General features: G+C 49.6%; 1 protein-coding gene and 1 non-coding gene across 8 annotated transcripts in view; both read right to left on the bottom strand.

The window, feature by feature from the left end:
* Positions 1–1,734: 1,734 nt before the first annotated feature.
* TRNAE-UUC (transfer RNA glutamic acid (anticodon UUC)) lies at positions 1,735–1,810 on the bottom strand. The gene has a single exon. It is a non-coding gene; the product is annotated as a tRNA-Glu (tRNA).
* Positions 1,811–7,743: 5,933 nt separating this feature from the next.
* POLR3A (RNA polymerase III subunit A) overlaps positions 7,744–14,708 on the bottom strand; it is a 45,394-nt gene continuing 38,429 nt past the window's right edge. For 3 of the 7 annotated variants that reach the window (XM_081573803.1, XM_081573805.1, XM_081573809.1), the window contains 7 exons: positions 13,857–13,950; positions 13,571–13,663; positions 12,754–12,918; positions 12,088–12,252; positions 11,738–11,869; positions 10,234–10,366; positions 7,744–8,402 (listed from right to left, as the gene is read on the bottom strand). In XM_081573803.1, coding sequence (XP_081429929.1) covers positions 8,254–8,402; positions 10,234–10,366; positions 11,738–11,869; positions 12,088–12,252; positions 12,754–12,918; positions 13,571–13,663; positions 13,857–13,950 — 931 coding nt within the window. In that variant the 3' untranslated portion in view covers positions 7,744–8,253. The remainder of the gene's footprint in view (positions 8,403–10,233; positions 10,367–11,737; positions 11,870–12,087; positions 12,253–12,753; positions 12,919–13,570; positions 13,664–13,856; positions 13,951–14,708) is intronic. The other 4 variants (XM_081573804.1, XM_081573806.1, XM_081573807.1 and 1 more) reach the window with 3 other exon arrangements.

The raw sequence follows: 14,708 nt of genomic DNA, 5'->3' as shown, positions 1-14,708 counted from the left end.
GGGGGCCCTCACCCTTGGTTCTAGCCCTGTGAGGGGGCCTCTCTGGGCAAAGGTGGAATTGAGCCTTTGGGAAGCGGTGTGAAGACAAGCAGCAGTCAGGCTCCTGCAGTCCTTGATCAGATCCAGCAGCCAGCAGGAGACCCTCGATGGGGCTGGGGCTCAGGACTGGGGTCGGCTAGCTGTGAGGAAGCTGGAAAATGATGGGGCAGGGACTCACATCCACGCCTGCTGGGCTCCAAGGCCCTCACTCCTAGATCCCAGCTCTTGAGAGGGGGTTTCAGGCGGAATCCGCTCCTTCACTCAAGATAATATTTTTAAAGCCCTTACTACATGCCAGGTACCGTGCTAAGCACTGAGGTTACAGCAGTGAGTAAAACAAATACCTGTCCCTCTGGAGCCTAAATTCTGCTGGGGGAGATAAAAGAATGACCTCTGTAGGCTAAAGGGTGGTTTAAGTGCAGTATTAAGGAAGGGGGCTCAGGAGTGCCAGGATAAGCAGTGGCATACACTGCCACAAGGGCCAGGATCCCTGGGACTCAGCTTTTGGGACAGTGGTCTTGGGACCATTCCCCCAAAGGACGAGAGTGAGGCATGAGAACTGGTGGAGACTGGAGGCTCCATCAGCGGTGACTGACTACTTTCAATGTTCTGGCACCATGGCTAACAGTTTCGTCTTCCAGCTTCCTGGATGCCTCATAAGAAGCATTATAGCAGAGAGGCATGGCTGAGAGCTTAATCTGTACAGACTGGGAAACTGAGACCAAAAGCAGGAGGCAGTGTGCCTAAGGCAATGCTGCTAATGGCAGGCAGAGTGAGGATGACAGCTTGAGTCTTGGAAAGTCCAGGACTGTTTCTGCTGGACCCATGGATTTATCAGCAAATCTGCAAATTCGTACCTACACTGAGCACTGTTTTACAAAAGGCTGAAGATACTGCTTGTCTTGAGCACCTGGGAGACTGCTGGAGTCGATCCAGGGAGGCTGGTTTTGTTTACTTCTGTCAAGCTCAGGTGTATATGATGGCCTGTTCTCTGGTGGTGGTGCAGAGGAAGGGCATGGCAGGGTGATTCTTCTAACTCCTGGCTTCCCCTGGATGCGATACCTCCTCCAGGAAATGCAGAAGTTTGGAAGCACAGGTCCAAGTGCACACAGTGTATACAAAGTGTGTACTCTGTGCCAGCAAGCTTCCTGAGGCAGCAAGAACGAGCCGTTCAGTGCTAGGCTCTGATTTCCCTGAGTATAGGTTATCCACCTTTAAATAGGTCTTGGGTTTGGGGCCAGGTTCAGAGGCAACAGAAAATTATTTGGGGCCAGTTTAAGCCTTGAGAGATGTTCACTGAAATTTCCTTGGACAGTGAGTGGAGGAGCTAAGTGGGCAGCTTCAGGATGGACAGGAGGCCATGGGCACTCTCTGGGGCCTGGCCTCGGCTCACTCCCAGGTCAAATCTCCAGCAAAGCATGGGGCTGGTCTCCCGCCGCCGGCAGCCCTCAAGGGACCAGCTCCCTCCTTCCATAAGCCTTCCTGCCTGGAGGACCCTTCCCCTTGCTCTGCTCATCCTTCAGGCATCAGCTCAGGCCCTGCTCACAGAGGCCGCCCCTTCCTTCTCACTGCAGCTGTCTCCTTGATTCTTAGTGCCATTTGTAATTGTCCATTTGTTTACTGTCTCTTTCAGACTATGCTTTTCTTTCTTCTTCTTTTAAAACATTTTTGGCTGCGTGGCTTGTGAGATCTTATTTCCCCAACCAGGGTTTGAACCTGGCTCCTCAGCAGTGAAAGTGCAGAGTCCTAACCACTGGACCACCCCCAGGGAATTCCCCAGACTGTTTTTTTGGACTGAATATAGTATATCCTAGCCACATCTGGCTGCTGAGAACCTGAAACTTGTACTCTTAAGAGTAAAACATACACTGGATTTTGAAAACTTAGTATATGGAGTGTAAAATATCTCATCCATGATTTTTATGTTGGTCACATATTGGTATATTGTAGATATGCTGAATTAATTAAAATAGATTACTAAAATTAAGTTCACCATTTAAAAAAATGTGGATACTAGAAAATGGGAACTTACATATATTGTTTGTATTATATTTCTGTGGATAGTGCTGGGACTACATTAATTTGCTAAAAAGAGGGGTCACGGAAATTCTGTTCACCACTCAATACCTGGCACTGGGGTTGGCACATAGTAGGTGAGCAATGAACAGTGTTATTTATGGAATGAATGTTTGACAGCTACATTTTCCGTAAGTCCAGAAACATTTTGAACAGCTTGCTAAGGGAACAAGATCTAATTTAAATGTCAGGTTAGTAAACAACAACAACAAAAACTCAGGCATGAAATCTGCAAGAAAGGGAAAAGAAAGGGGAGAGTGAAGGGCTTGGGGGTCAGGGAGGGGGCACTCTTAGTTCTTCTGAAGAGGAAGAGGTCCCATGGTTGTACCCAGCCCAGAAACATTCCAGTTCCAAGAGACTTAAGGGAATTTTCTGAACTTTATCAAAGAAAAAAGCCCCCCAAAACAAACAAACAAAACCCACAACGCAGCATCCTGATACCCTTCAGGCAGACCTGATTGTAGCCCACTTCTGTTCCTCCCCATGCTTTTTGCTAACAGAAGCCCCTACATGGCCACCCAGAACCCAGACAGCATCCTCCAGGCTCCTTTGGAATTGTGTTTGGCTAATTCTGGCTGAGGGGATGTAAACAGAAATGCCAAGTTAACTTTTGGGAACTCTCCTTAAAGCCAAGTGCTATGCCTCTTTCTCCCTTTCTTCTGGCTGTAATGCCCAGAGCTCAAGTAGCCGCCTTGGACCATGAGGAATGAGGACTGGGCCTAGGGTGGAAGGGGAGGTTGGGAGAAGCCTGGTTCCTCCACAGCTTTATGAAACTGCTATATTAATCCTGCAATACCCTCTATGGTCTTTTTAAGTCAGAAAAAAAAAAACAAAACACTGAAGTATTTAAGGCTGTGTTAACTTAGATTTTTTTGTTAACATCCTGATAACAATGTCCTGCTCCCTGAATATTTGGTGCCTACTTGCTTTATGTTTATATAACTGGAAATGACAGCTCTACTATGTTCAGGGCAGAACACTCAGCACTTTCCAGAGCAAAGTTTGGTCCATGATGATTTGATTTCTTTACCATCAGACTTGAAAAAAATAAATAAATAAAAGGCAGTACCTTCAGAAGGTGCAACATTAGAAAGGTACAACAGAACAGAGTGGCAAGTAAAGTGGCCAATATTACCAATTTCTTATTGGTAATATTTTTTGCTGATGATTTTTCAATGGCAACCTCTCTTTTAAAGAGTGGGACGTGTGTGCATACTAAGTCACTTCAGTTGTGTCTGACTCTTTGCGACCCTATAGACTGTAGCCCGCCAGGCTCCTCTGTCCATAGCATTCTCCAGGCAAGAATACTAGAGTGGGTTGCCATGCCCTCCTCCAGGGGATCTTCTCAACCCAGGGATCAAACCTGCATCTGCTGCACTACCGGTGGATTCTTTACTGTTGAGCCACCAGGGAAGCCTAAAGAAAGGAATACCCTGTTACATAACATACCTATATAAATAAGCGTATCAATATCTACATCTCTCTGTAAAGAGCCTCTGAGTTATCTGATATTACTACCCACAATTCTTAAAACGAGATCACATTTACTCTATGGCCTAAATGAAAATGTTCAAGCCCTGATCCACACAACTGCTGTCAGTCCCCTTCCTGAGCCTTCTTTGTCCCTGGTGCGAAATACTTCCTGGGATCTACTGACTGAGCAGAGAGTGAGGCCGGAGTTATATCCAGGGAGGCCCAATTTCCAAAGCCACAGACAGCTCCATCCGAGTAAATTAAAAAGCGTCCAAGGATTGGGTTTCCCTTGTGAATTCACAGAGCATGTTTTTCAGTCAAAATAGTGATAGTTATCACAACTGCAAACGTACTTAATGAGCACATACTCTGTGTGCCAAGCTATACTAAGACCTTATATGCATAGTCATGTTGAAACTTACAATGGCCCTATGACTTAGGTACCAATAAATGGCATTTCTATCTTATAAATGAGTAGAGGCAGAGAGGCTAGGTCATTAGCTCAAGGTCACCAGATAAAAAGGGGAAACTGGGATTTGAATTCTGACAGTCCTATCATAGAACCCAGGCTCTTAACCGCCAGATGACCCCGAGCAGATGACCCCATGCATACAGGGACTTCCTCTGAGGGTCCAGCATACCACCTGGGCCAGAACAAAAGCATAATACTGCTTATTAACACTGCATGTTGATGGTGAGGAAAGGATGACAGCATCCTTCCCCAGTGACCATGGGCAGGTGTCCTCTGCTCAGGGCACATCCTCCAGAACCCAAGCCCAAGGGAAGGAGGCCAGTGAGGCATGGAGGACCCTCTAGGGAGGGGCTGGAACCTGGGGGCTGTGCTGGCTCAGAGGGACCTTCCTCTTTGCTCTGGTGAGGCCCCATGTGCTGAGCCTGCCCAAAGGAGCCAGGCCCTCAGTTCTAAAGCTTCAACCCTAGACTGTGTTGGACACATTTTTGTCACTCCACCCACTTCTGCCAAAGAATTGTTTCTAGATGCATTAGTATCTGATTTACCTGTTTGGTCTACTGTTGTACTTTCAGTACCTAGAACAGGACTTTGGACATAGCAGGTCTTTACTAATTGAATGAATGAAGTCAAGCTACATACCTGATCCTGGCCAGGTGGCACCTCCAGAGGATGGGTATGGGGGACACTGCCCCGCAATTCACTGGGTTTGAATTAGCCACATGGAGTAGGAGGGGGCTGGGCACTTACTGCTTACCTTTAGAGGTGGGCCTGCAGCAGGAACATTAATCATTTTAGGAGTTGAAGCCCACCTGTAACCCAATCACCCTGTTTCACAACCCTCAGGGCTAAACTGCAACACTTTTTTGTATAGCATGTTTCCTTCTTTTGAGTTTTGATAGAAAAAAATAAGAATTCTGCCAAGAGACAACAAAAATTTAAGAAAAAATAATCATCACATAGTGTCAGATTGAATCAGACATTCATCAGTGTGAATACACATGGACAGACCCTGAAATAGGAACATAGCACTGTACTTAACTCTGATCTGATACAGACACCGAGAGACTCCAGAATGTCTCTCCCGCCCCCAAAGTGCTGAACAAAGTGGGGCAGGGCTGTAACTGAGTCAGTTCCTATTTTGATCCCCATGTACAAAGGATGGAAAAAGGGTCAAGGACTGGACAGATCACCAGTCAGAAATATGTGTATGTTAATGGATAAGGCAGAATTTAAATGTTTTCGTTATTTCTTCCAAATAGGCCAGAATAAAATCCTAACCTTCTATTGAGCTCAGTCTTCAGTATACACTGCTATCCGGCTTTTGAGTTCTGTGTTTGCACAAAGCCAGAGGCCAGGGCAGATGATCAGATAGGGGGGAATTTTAACTCCCACCCCTGGGATATGCAGTGGGGAGCCCAGAGTAGGGTTTACCAGTCAACACCGCCTACGGTGGCAGGGCTGGTAGCGAGGGTACCTCACTGTCACTAGGGGTGTGCCCCTTCCCAGAACCACATGCTCATTTGAATCCAGCCCAGAACCTGTATCCACTGCAACCACGTCTCACCCAGGGAGTCAGGGAGTGTTCGCCTGAGACCACGCCAGGCTCCTAGAGGTGCCACCTTTGTCCCTCACAGCAGCACACTGTGGCCACAGTCTCTCCCCCAACTTCTGTGTTACACAGAGCAAGGTGGGCACTGGTGGTCCCTTCCATCACCCAATTCCACCCTCCCTGGCCCTCATGTGTATTCCAGCATTCCTGGATCTGATCAGGCCCAGAAGTTACTTCCTAGTTTTTAGGAAGCCAGTCTTGTGGCTCTTGGCAGGTTGGGTGAGAGAAGCAGAGTCCATGGTGAGGCTTCACGGGGCAAACCTGCATAAGAATTATTAACGGACTCAACCGTTTGTCTTAAACTAGGCCAGGTCAGTTCAAAGATACAGGGGGAGCTGAATGTGAAAAATGGTATTTTTTTTCATATCACTGGCACCCTAAGAGTTTGTAGGTTAACCTCATAGGTGTGGGGCCAAACTAATTTTGCACTCAGTCGTGTCCGACTCTCTGTGACCCTACAGGCTGTAGCCTGCCAGGCTTTTCTGTCCATGGAATTTTCCAGGCAAGAATACTTGAGTGGGTTGCCATGACCTCCAGGGGATCTTCCTGACCCAGGGATCAAACCCACATCTCTTGTGTCTCCTGCATTGACAGGCAGTTTCTTTACCACTGTGCCACCTGGGAAGCCCAGACTCACTTTGGTAGAATTGAAACCTCAGCATTGACAAAAAATAACTCAGGTCAAGAATTCCTAACTTACGTCAGTATGGGGAAAAAAGCACTCGTTCCAAACACGCACCCAAGAACCTAGGGCTTTGCAGAGTACCTCAGCAGCATTAACTCAGAAGGTGGGGAATCAACTAGGGAATGACCAAAGAATGTAATTCTATAAAATACTGCTTGAATTCTTTGAGCCTCCCCTTTTTCTTTTACCATACCCACCTCTTTAATCATCCAAACCACCTTCTCACTCAACAATAGATGCTCATCTCTTTGGTCTGCACTGTTGCGTCTTCCAGTAGCTTAACACAGTGAGATGCATCAGCTGTCGTTTCAGAGGTTGATCTTCTTCCCAAGAGCAGGGAGCCAGAAAACAGGGTCAAAGCTCCACTTTTCATATCATCTCACTTCTGACCAAGCAGTCTTAGGTTTTCCAAGGCCCCCAAGGAGGGAAGGAAAAGCCAGAGTGAGAAGCTTGGCTCTGGGCAGGGCAGAGAAGGACAGGCTCCATGGAACGTTCTTAGAGGAGAGCTGTGGCCTCTGTCTATGGCCCCAAGCCAATCCCAAGGAGCAAATTCGGCACAAAGAACCATCGTCTCTGTGAGCAAACCCCTGTGCTCTCTAGAAGACAAGCTATGTATGTTTCTTTCTGGTGTTCCACAAAACCACCTTGTAAGCCTTGAAAACCCACCAGCGATGGCACAGTCACTGGCAGAAGCCCAAGCAGGCAGTGAAACACGGGTCTTTCTGGGACGCCCTGCCAGGTCCCTCCTCATGGCCTCACGTGTGTTATCATCTCAGATGTCCTCTGAGAAACCTGCAGCTGCCACCTGGGGAACGTCAACTCCAGCAGGTGCCCACCCCCATGCTGGCCCCACCCTTCCTGTCTGGGTGACCGCTTCAGCCCTGAGAGCTTGTGCCTGCCTGTACCCAGAGGGCCCTCTCACGCCAGGCCCCTGGGGGCACTTTCTAGGCCTCCAGTGCTGCACCTGCCTTGTGTGCTCCTCAGCTGCAGGAGGCAGGGCACATGTGTGGATTCCCCAGGAGGGGTATGGATGCCCCCCCAGGTAGTGCGGGGGGTCTGGACCAGCCCCACTCCTCATCTCCCTGTACACTGCGAGTCCCCACCTCAGCTGGCTCTAAACTCTGGAGAGGCTTCTACAGGCCACGAAGAATGAGTTTGACTCGTGCCCCCATGGGTATCAGAAATAGACAAAAAGGGGGTGGCTGGGGTGTCTGCAAAGGTGTTTCAGAGCAGCTTGGCCTCAGGACAGTTTCAATGCAGTTTCAAATCCTAGACAGGCCCATTTGCTTAACTAGTTTTTCCAGTGATACTTCAAAGCTGGCTCTCTTGATTTCCACAGCTTCTTGGTTTCAAAAGGAAAACTAAAATAACAATACAAACTCCAAATTCTTCAGTGAACAAATAAATAATACAAACAATATTTACATTAGTATGTCACATTGGGAGATTCCAGCATGACCAGGGAACGGAAGAACTGAGAATGTGCCCTGGCTTTGGGGCTTAGAACTGGCTCCTGGTCAGGCTGGGACCCCTGTGAGTGGATGGAGGGACAGGGGAGGTGGAAATGAGCAGAGATGCTTGGCTGGGGCCCCCTTACAAGTCCAGGCAGGTGGAGTAGGCAGGAGGTGCAGAGCTGTCCCCAGATTAAGTAGGTTTCAAGGTTTCAAGGTTTCAAACAGACAGAAAAATCCTGGTTTACCCCACCAAGCACTGTGCTATGGTTGGGGTCATGGGATGAGCGGCTCCCAGGACTCCAGGAACCTTCTCCAACAGCCAGCATGGTGGGGGCAGCAGGGCCTCGGTCCCAGGGAGCACAAAGCTCATGAGTTGGCTGCTGGCCTCCAGCCCTTTTCCAGATGACAAGGAGCCAAGGTCAGGAACAGCCCCCTCTTCCTTGGACTAGGTGACAAGGGGGATGTGGAATTCGTTTGTGTCGAAGATGAGGGGCCTCCTGGGAGGGCTGGGGTCCCTGTCGGCCTTGTGGAGCAGCTTGAAGAGTCCAGTTCCAATGTTCATGGGGATCCCCATGATGATGCATTCAGACACCCCTGAAACCAACCAGAAAGGAGGTGAGAGAGCTTCTCCACACTTGGGAAAGTCTTCAAGCAGGACAGAAAGACGACTGACTTGGAGTCTCAGCCTCAATACACATCAACGTGTCGGACCTGGGCTGCTCGCTTTACTCCTCATCTATGGACGCTGAAGGCATGGCCTGGTGCTCCTGGGCAGGTTGGGGGAGTTCCTGCATCTGGTTGAAGGGAAGTGCTGGCTCATAGCCCCGCTGCTGGCTCAGCAGCCTTTCTGTCTGAGCTAAAGGCATCACGTGGGCCTCACCTTTGAGCACTAAACTCAAACAGCAAGGATACACTGAATGATGCTCAGGAAACCCCGAGTTTGCCACCCAGCATGTCCTTAGCTTAGGGCCCAGGGGACAAACAAATGGGACCGCAGTGAGCAGATGCCAATCCCCATGGAAACAGCAGCACAGATTTGTTCTGTGCCCAGGGGTCGGGGGTGGGTTAGGGTTAACAACACTCCAACCTTGGAGTCCACAGCTTGAATCAGAAACACTAAGAAGGCAGGGCCCCTCATGGAGTGACAGGAGTAAGACGACAGTGTAGATTCTTTCTCCAAGCTCCCTTTCAGCTTTCTAAGATCTAAATGTTGGGCTCTGTGTGAGGCTTCTGGTTCTATAATAAGCAAGTGTGTATCTGCTATGTTCTGGGCTTTGTGCTATCGGGGGCCAGAGAAGCAATCAAACTAAAACCCAACACAGAGTGAGGGCTGACACTGAGTTACAACATGCAAAGGAACAGGAGATTTTAAAGTTGGGGCAGGGTGACCACGCCAGGCCCCTAAAGGAGTCAGAGGTGGAGAGGGGTGGGCAGCAGCCAAGACGGGGGCCCAGTGTCCTCGTTGGGGAGCAGGGGTGCTGGGTCTCCGTCCTGCAAGCAGGCTTGCTCTTTTGCCTGGGCCTTGCCCTTCTCCTGCCCCCATCTCTGCCTTCTTTTCTTTCCTTTCACCCTTCGTTATAGTAAAGAACTGTGTAATCTCTCTTTCCCTCTATTTGCAACCTGTGACCCTAATCTTAGAAGCAAAAACGAAGCATACACTGCCTGGGTCCCATCTGACCATCACCTTGGGTGGTGAATCCACACAGGGAGGTGAGAGGGGAAATGGCCACTAGGAAGCAGAGCTCCGGCAGCAGTGTCGCGGGCCAGGTGTGGCATCGCTGTCTGAGCCCCAGGCCACAGGGTCTTGCCATGGCACGAGAAAGGCTGGAGTAAAGCAAGCACTCTGGGGCGGGGGGAGCAGAGCTCTGCTGTGACAGCCACCCCTCGGGCTCCCTCTCCCCTAGGCCCGTCAGAGAGGCTCTGTGTGGGGAGAGCAGGCCAGCGCAGGGCGAGACTCTGATAACGAATTAGTGCCCTTGGTCTTCTCACTGTGACAGGGCTGATACCCATGCCTCAGCAACGTGCTGAGATGATATACAAGGCACCTGGAGGAAGCGTGCCAGCTGCCTTGCTCAGGGAGTTGGGACAGCGGGAGAGCCTGGGGCAGGACCAGAGTGGCTGACTCTCCTACTGAGGGCTAGAAAATTCCTACATGCCCAGGGGTGACCTTTCCTCTGTCCTGACTGAGCAGCCTTCTAAAGGATGTGGGGGATGCAGGCTGCCACAGTCAGGCTTTGGAGATAAAAGATCGGTCAGTTCTAATTCCGTGAGCTGCGACTTTATCCTTAAACAAGTCAAAGCTCTGCCTACTCAGTTTCTCTACTTCTTGAGAAGCCTTGGCCATGGTTTAAACTGTAAAAAGCAAAACAAAACAACAAAACCCCACAAAGGCCTCTGGTGAGGCTACTGCAAGCACCAAACCTACCACACACAGAGTCCTTCTGCCCAAAGTAGGCAGCATCAAAGAGGTGGTCGGCCGTCTTCTCAAACGAGGCCAGCATCAGCACGCTCTCCTTCATCTTGGCCAGGCCAAACCTGGTGATGCCCAGGACTTCACCCTGTGCCGAGGGAGAGAGCCAGAGTGGGGGCTCCTGCCAGGTACAGAATGCAGCCCCTGCCCCCCTCAACAGAAGAAGTAAAAAGCAGCCAGGCTGCCGCTCAAGTCACAGTCCAGGTTTGAGAAGGACCCTGACAACCATCTGTCCCACCTGTGTCCCTCTGAGGCCACTGACACTCACAGCCAGGGGCCACTGGAACAAAGAATTAAGAGCTGGAAACTAAAGAGTGGATACATGTGTGTATGTATAACTGATTGACTTTGCTGTACAACAGAAACGAACATAAGATTGTAAATCAACTATTCGCCAATGAAAATGAACTAAACAAAACCTGAAAAGTAGGGAATTTTCTGGTGGTCCATTGATTAGGAAATGGCAACCCACTCCAGTATTCTTGCCTGGAGAATCCCAGGGACGGCGGAGCCTGGTGGGCTGCCGTCTATGGGGTTGCACCGAGTTGGACACGACTGAAGCGACTTAGCAGCAGTAGCAGTGATTAGGACCCTGCACTTTCACTGCTGAGGGTTTGGGTTCAAATCCTGGTCGGGGGACTAAATTACTCCCCTCCCCCAAAAAAAGAACAAAAAAATTACTTCTGAAGATGTTTCTTAACGGCTCAAAAAAAATAAAAACCCAAATAATTTAAAATCCTCAAAGTAGGGAAATAGTTGAGTAAATTTAGGTGCTTTCATTCAAAGGGATATTGAACCATCATTAAAAAAGTATCTTTATAAAACTACACAGCAGTGTGGAAAATATTTATAACGTTCAATAAAAATTCAGAAAAAAAATGACACGCTCATTTTTACTGTTTACCTGTAGTAATCTAACATATGCGTATAGAATAAAAATGGAAAAGAAGGCTTTAAAATGACTGTCTTTACTACAGGGTGGTAGGAAATGGGTCACTTCTCCCACCAAGTTTCTGAATTTGCTGCAATACAGTACAAGTTTGTCTGTGGAGGCATCATGCCTTATGGCACTGATAGAGGGAAGATTTTTGGTACAAGAGACAAACAAAAACCAACCAACAAAACTGAGTCCCCCCGTCAGATTATATTAACTTGTTTCTCACCTAGAAATGGCTATAGAAGTATGAGAAATGGGTTTGACAGGGCATAAACCTCAGTTTGTCATGGAATCCTTAGGCTTCTGGCAATGGCTAATTTTCTTTTAGGATAGAAACCATGCCCTGCCTCCTGCCATGCGGCTGAAATTTTCACAATGGAATTTTACCAGTACGCCCAGCTGGACCACTGTACTCTGGTTTTGGGGTAATGGTGGTCATCATAGCCAGGCACTGTATATGTCCTACAAGCCTCGTGCTCCTGAGACCAGGTTTGTGATAGCAGCCACAAGGTCCCCACGCACCTTGTAGGTCATGAGATCGGAGAGCAGCATCACGTGCCGCCGGTCGATGCTCATGCCGTGGTTGACCATCGTATACTGGATCTCATTGATGATAGTTGTCCGGGCAGCTTCGATGCCCAGGGTTTTCTCCACCTGCAGAGGGCAGAGAAGAATGGAGGCAGCCACGTCCGGGGCTCCCCAACTTCCTCTCATGTCCTCCTCTGCCCTGCAGGTTCCCAGCACCCTGTGCCCCTCCCCAGAGACGGAGTGTGGGGTAGTCTTCGGTGCACGCCCAGAGTGAATGGCAGGGTCAGAGGAATGTGCTGGGAGGGAGCTGGGACGACTGCAGGCACCTCAGCTGTGAGCAGTACCTCGTACGTGTTGTTGGAGGTGGTCCGGGTGCCCTTCACGCCGTGGGTGGCCATGACGGCCCGCAGATTATCGCCCTCCACCAGGAGCTTGAACTTCTCCTTCCCACTCTGCTCATCAATGTGGATGACAGCGCGGGACACCTCCGGGATGCCCTGCACCACCACCTGGACTCAGAGACACAGAGGGCTCGAGACCCCGCAGCGCGTACGGTCCCACCCACCCGGCAGACTGGGAAACCACAGTGGCCGTGAGAAGTGGGGGTGTCACAGCCTGTGTTTGTGGTCTTGATCACCCCATCTCAGTGGTGACCGTCAGGAACGCGCCCAAGCTGGGAGTGCCTGGGTGCTGCCTGAGCCGCTGCGGGGTGGGGAGGGGGGAAAGCACAAGCTCAGTGGGTAGTGCCCTCTTCCACCACCAGTTTTATGAGAGAACAGAGAAAAGCTGAACAGGCAGAATGGTGAGGCCGTGCGAAGAAGGACACCTGAACCTGCCTGACTCCTCGGGGATGTGGCAAAGAAACGAAGGAACAGGGCGCCACCCTCAGTCTCAGCAGCCCTTACGCTTCCTGATGCCTGGCTCTGCAGCTTAGAAATGAACGTGCTCCCTCCCTTCACGCACCTCCAGGTGTTAGGCCCGACCACCTGGGGAGGCGACCTGCGACTCACCTTGGGGAGATCCTCTTTCAGGAACTGCAGCACGTAGTACATGGAGCTCTTGCTGTTCTCTCGGGGGGTGACACACACCACTGCCTCACCGTGCACGGCCACGTCGCCGGGCTTCACGCGCAGCTTGGACATGCAGATGGAGTACCTCACTGTCTCGGCATTCACCTGTGAGGGGTGGCACGCCCGGGGTGTTACCGGCGGGATTTGGAGGCTGTGGTTTCTGTGTTTCTTGGCCTTTCAGCATCCTGCCCCTCTAAGGAGCCTTTTTCATTATTTCTCCCTCCAGTCTCTCTCCTCATCATGTCTTTTTTGGCACTGTGATATTTTAATATCAGAGATATATGTGTATGTATGTACTGTATTTTTACCTCTGCTTTAGTCACTAAAAAAGTAGATCCTACCACCCTCCCCTGCTAAATCCGTTTTGCCACTGTTCCCCGTTTATAAATGCCAATAAGAAGAAGCCAGGTCAACCCACATATCCTGAGCCAGCCATTGCCGTGCTGAGGGCGCACAGGTGGGTAAGACACAGCTGGCACTATGGTCCTTCCAACTGCTGCCATACTGTGTCACAGCAAATAGGCACTGTGGTCTGCACACCACCTCCACTAATTTCCCATGTGTCTCTAGGTGGTAATATCTGTGCCGGGGTCAGGGGTAGACAGAATGTGATGGTACAACAGATCCACAGGAGACACTAAGTGGAAGCCTCTTTGGGGCTTCCCGTGCTATGCATAGCTCTTGCCCTAGTTCATCAGCACCTGTCTTGGGACTGAAAGGGGATGACTTCCTTCACGCATTTAATTAGGGGACTCACTTCCAGCCTCAGAAGTCTGATCCGTTCTAGGGAGAGCTTGACAAGAATGAAGCAATCATCAGGAAGAAACACTTCTTCAATATACTCTGAAATCTGCGGTGTCAAAAGATCAGAACATCTGTCAGTCACTTTCCTGTCCCTCAGAGCATATGAGGCTCCCTCTCTTCTTTAAGGACATAGAGCAGCATGGACACACAGATTGGTAAATCCACTACAAGTAGTTCTCACACGTCCTGGCAATGCTGCTGGTTTAGTTTTATTATTATTGAGAGGGATTTCTTCTTACCTCTCCCAAGAGGGTTTTCTCAATTCTCCCTTTCACCAGACGAGCGTAATCTGCATCTTCGTCCTTGTCCAGCTGTGCTGTGATAATGGGAGTGCTGTGGGGAGGAAGGGCAAAGGATTACAAGGCTGCTTGGAGACTACACTGCGTTAAGCCCGGGTGCGTTTGGAATCTTAACAGCAACTGCAGTTTACTGTACTGAGCGTTCACTGGAGTCAGGCAGTCCTGAGGGCTGCACATACCCATGCTCATGAGGCAATCCACTCCATCAGTGAGTGAGTGACTTTCAGAATAGTCTTCCTGGCCAAGCAAACCTACCTTTTCCTCTTTGGTCCTAATACGCAGTTATTTCAGTTCTGTTCCCTGAGTAAACTGACCCTTTGTATACTACAGGTTTGTATACTATGGCATGCGCAGTGACAAAATCATGTCACTTATAGCTTACCTCGCTCCACCCCCACAACCTCCACTCCAGGACACCTCCAACTACTAGCTAGTAGCTTCCACCCTTACATGCATCCACTGCATGCACTCCTGGGTGATTTGACTGACCTAGAGGAGGCAGGCAGAGCTCCTGCCACCCTGGACACGGACAGGTGCTGTTCCAGAACCAAGTACAGCATTCTCTCCTTTAATGCTATATTGTCATTTCGTTACATTCAGATCATAGGTAAAACATGATTTTGTCACTGAACGTGCTATAAAATATTTCTATCTTTCCCAGTTTCAGGTCACCTACAAATTCTATCATGAAATCACCAGGGGGTGGGATTTGGGCTGGGGGAGTGTTGTCACAGAATATGGCCCCAAGTCGAGTCACAGACACATCATCAGGACTAGTGAAGCTGGGAATAA

Source organism: Giraffa tippelskirchi, chromosome 2, assembly GCF_054371585.1.
Source record: "Giraffa tippelskirchi isolate mGirTip1 chromosome 2, T2T-mGirTip1v1.2.pri, whole genome shotgun sequence".
In the NCBI taxonomy this organism is placed as follows: domain Eukaryota; kingdom Metazoa; phylum Chordata; class Mammalia; order Artiodactyla; family Giraffidae; genus Giraffa; species Giraffa tippelskirchi.
This window is presented reverse-complemented; position numbering and strand designations above follow the sequence as displayed.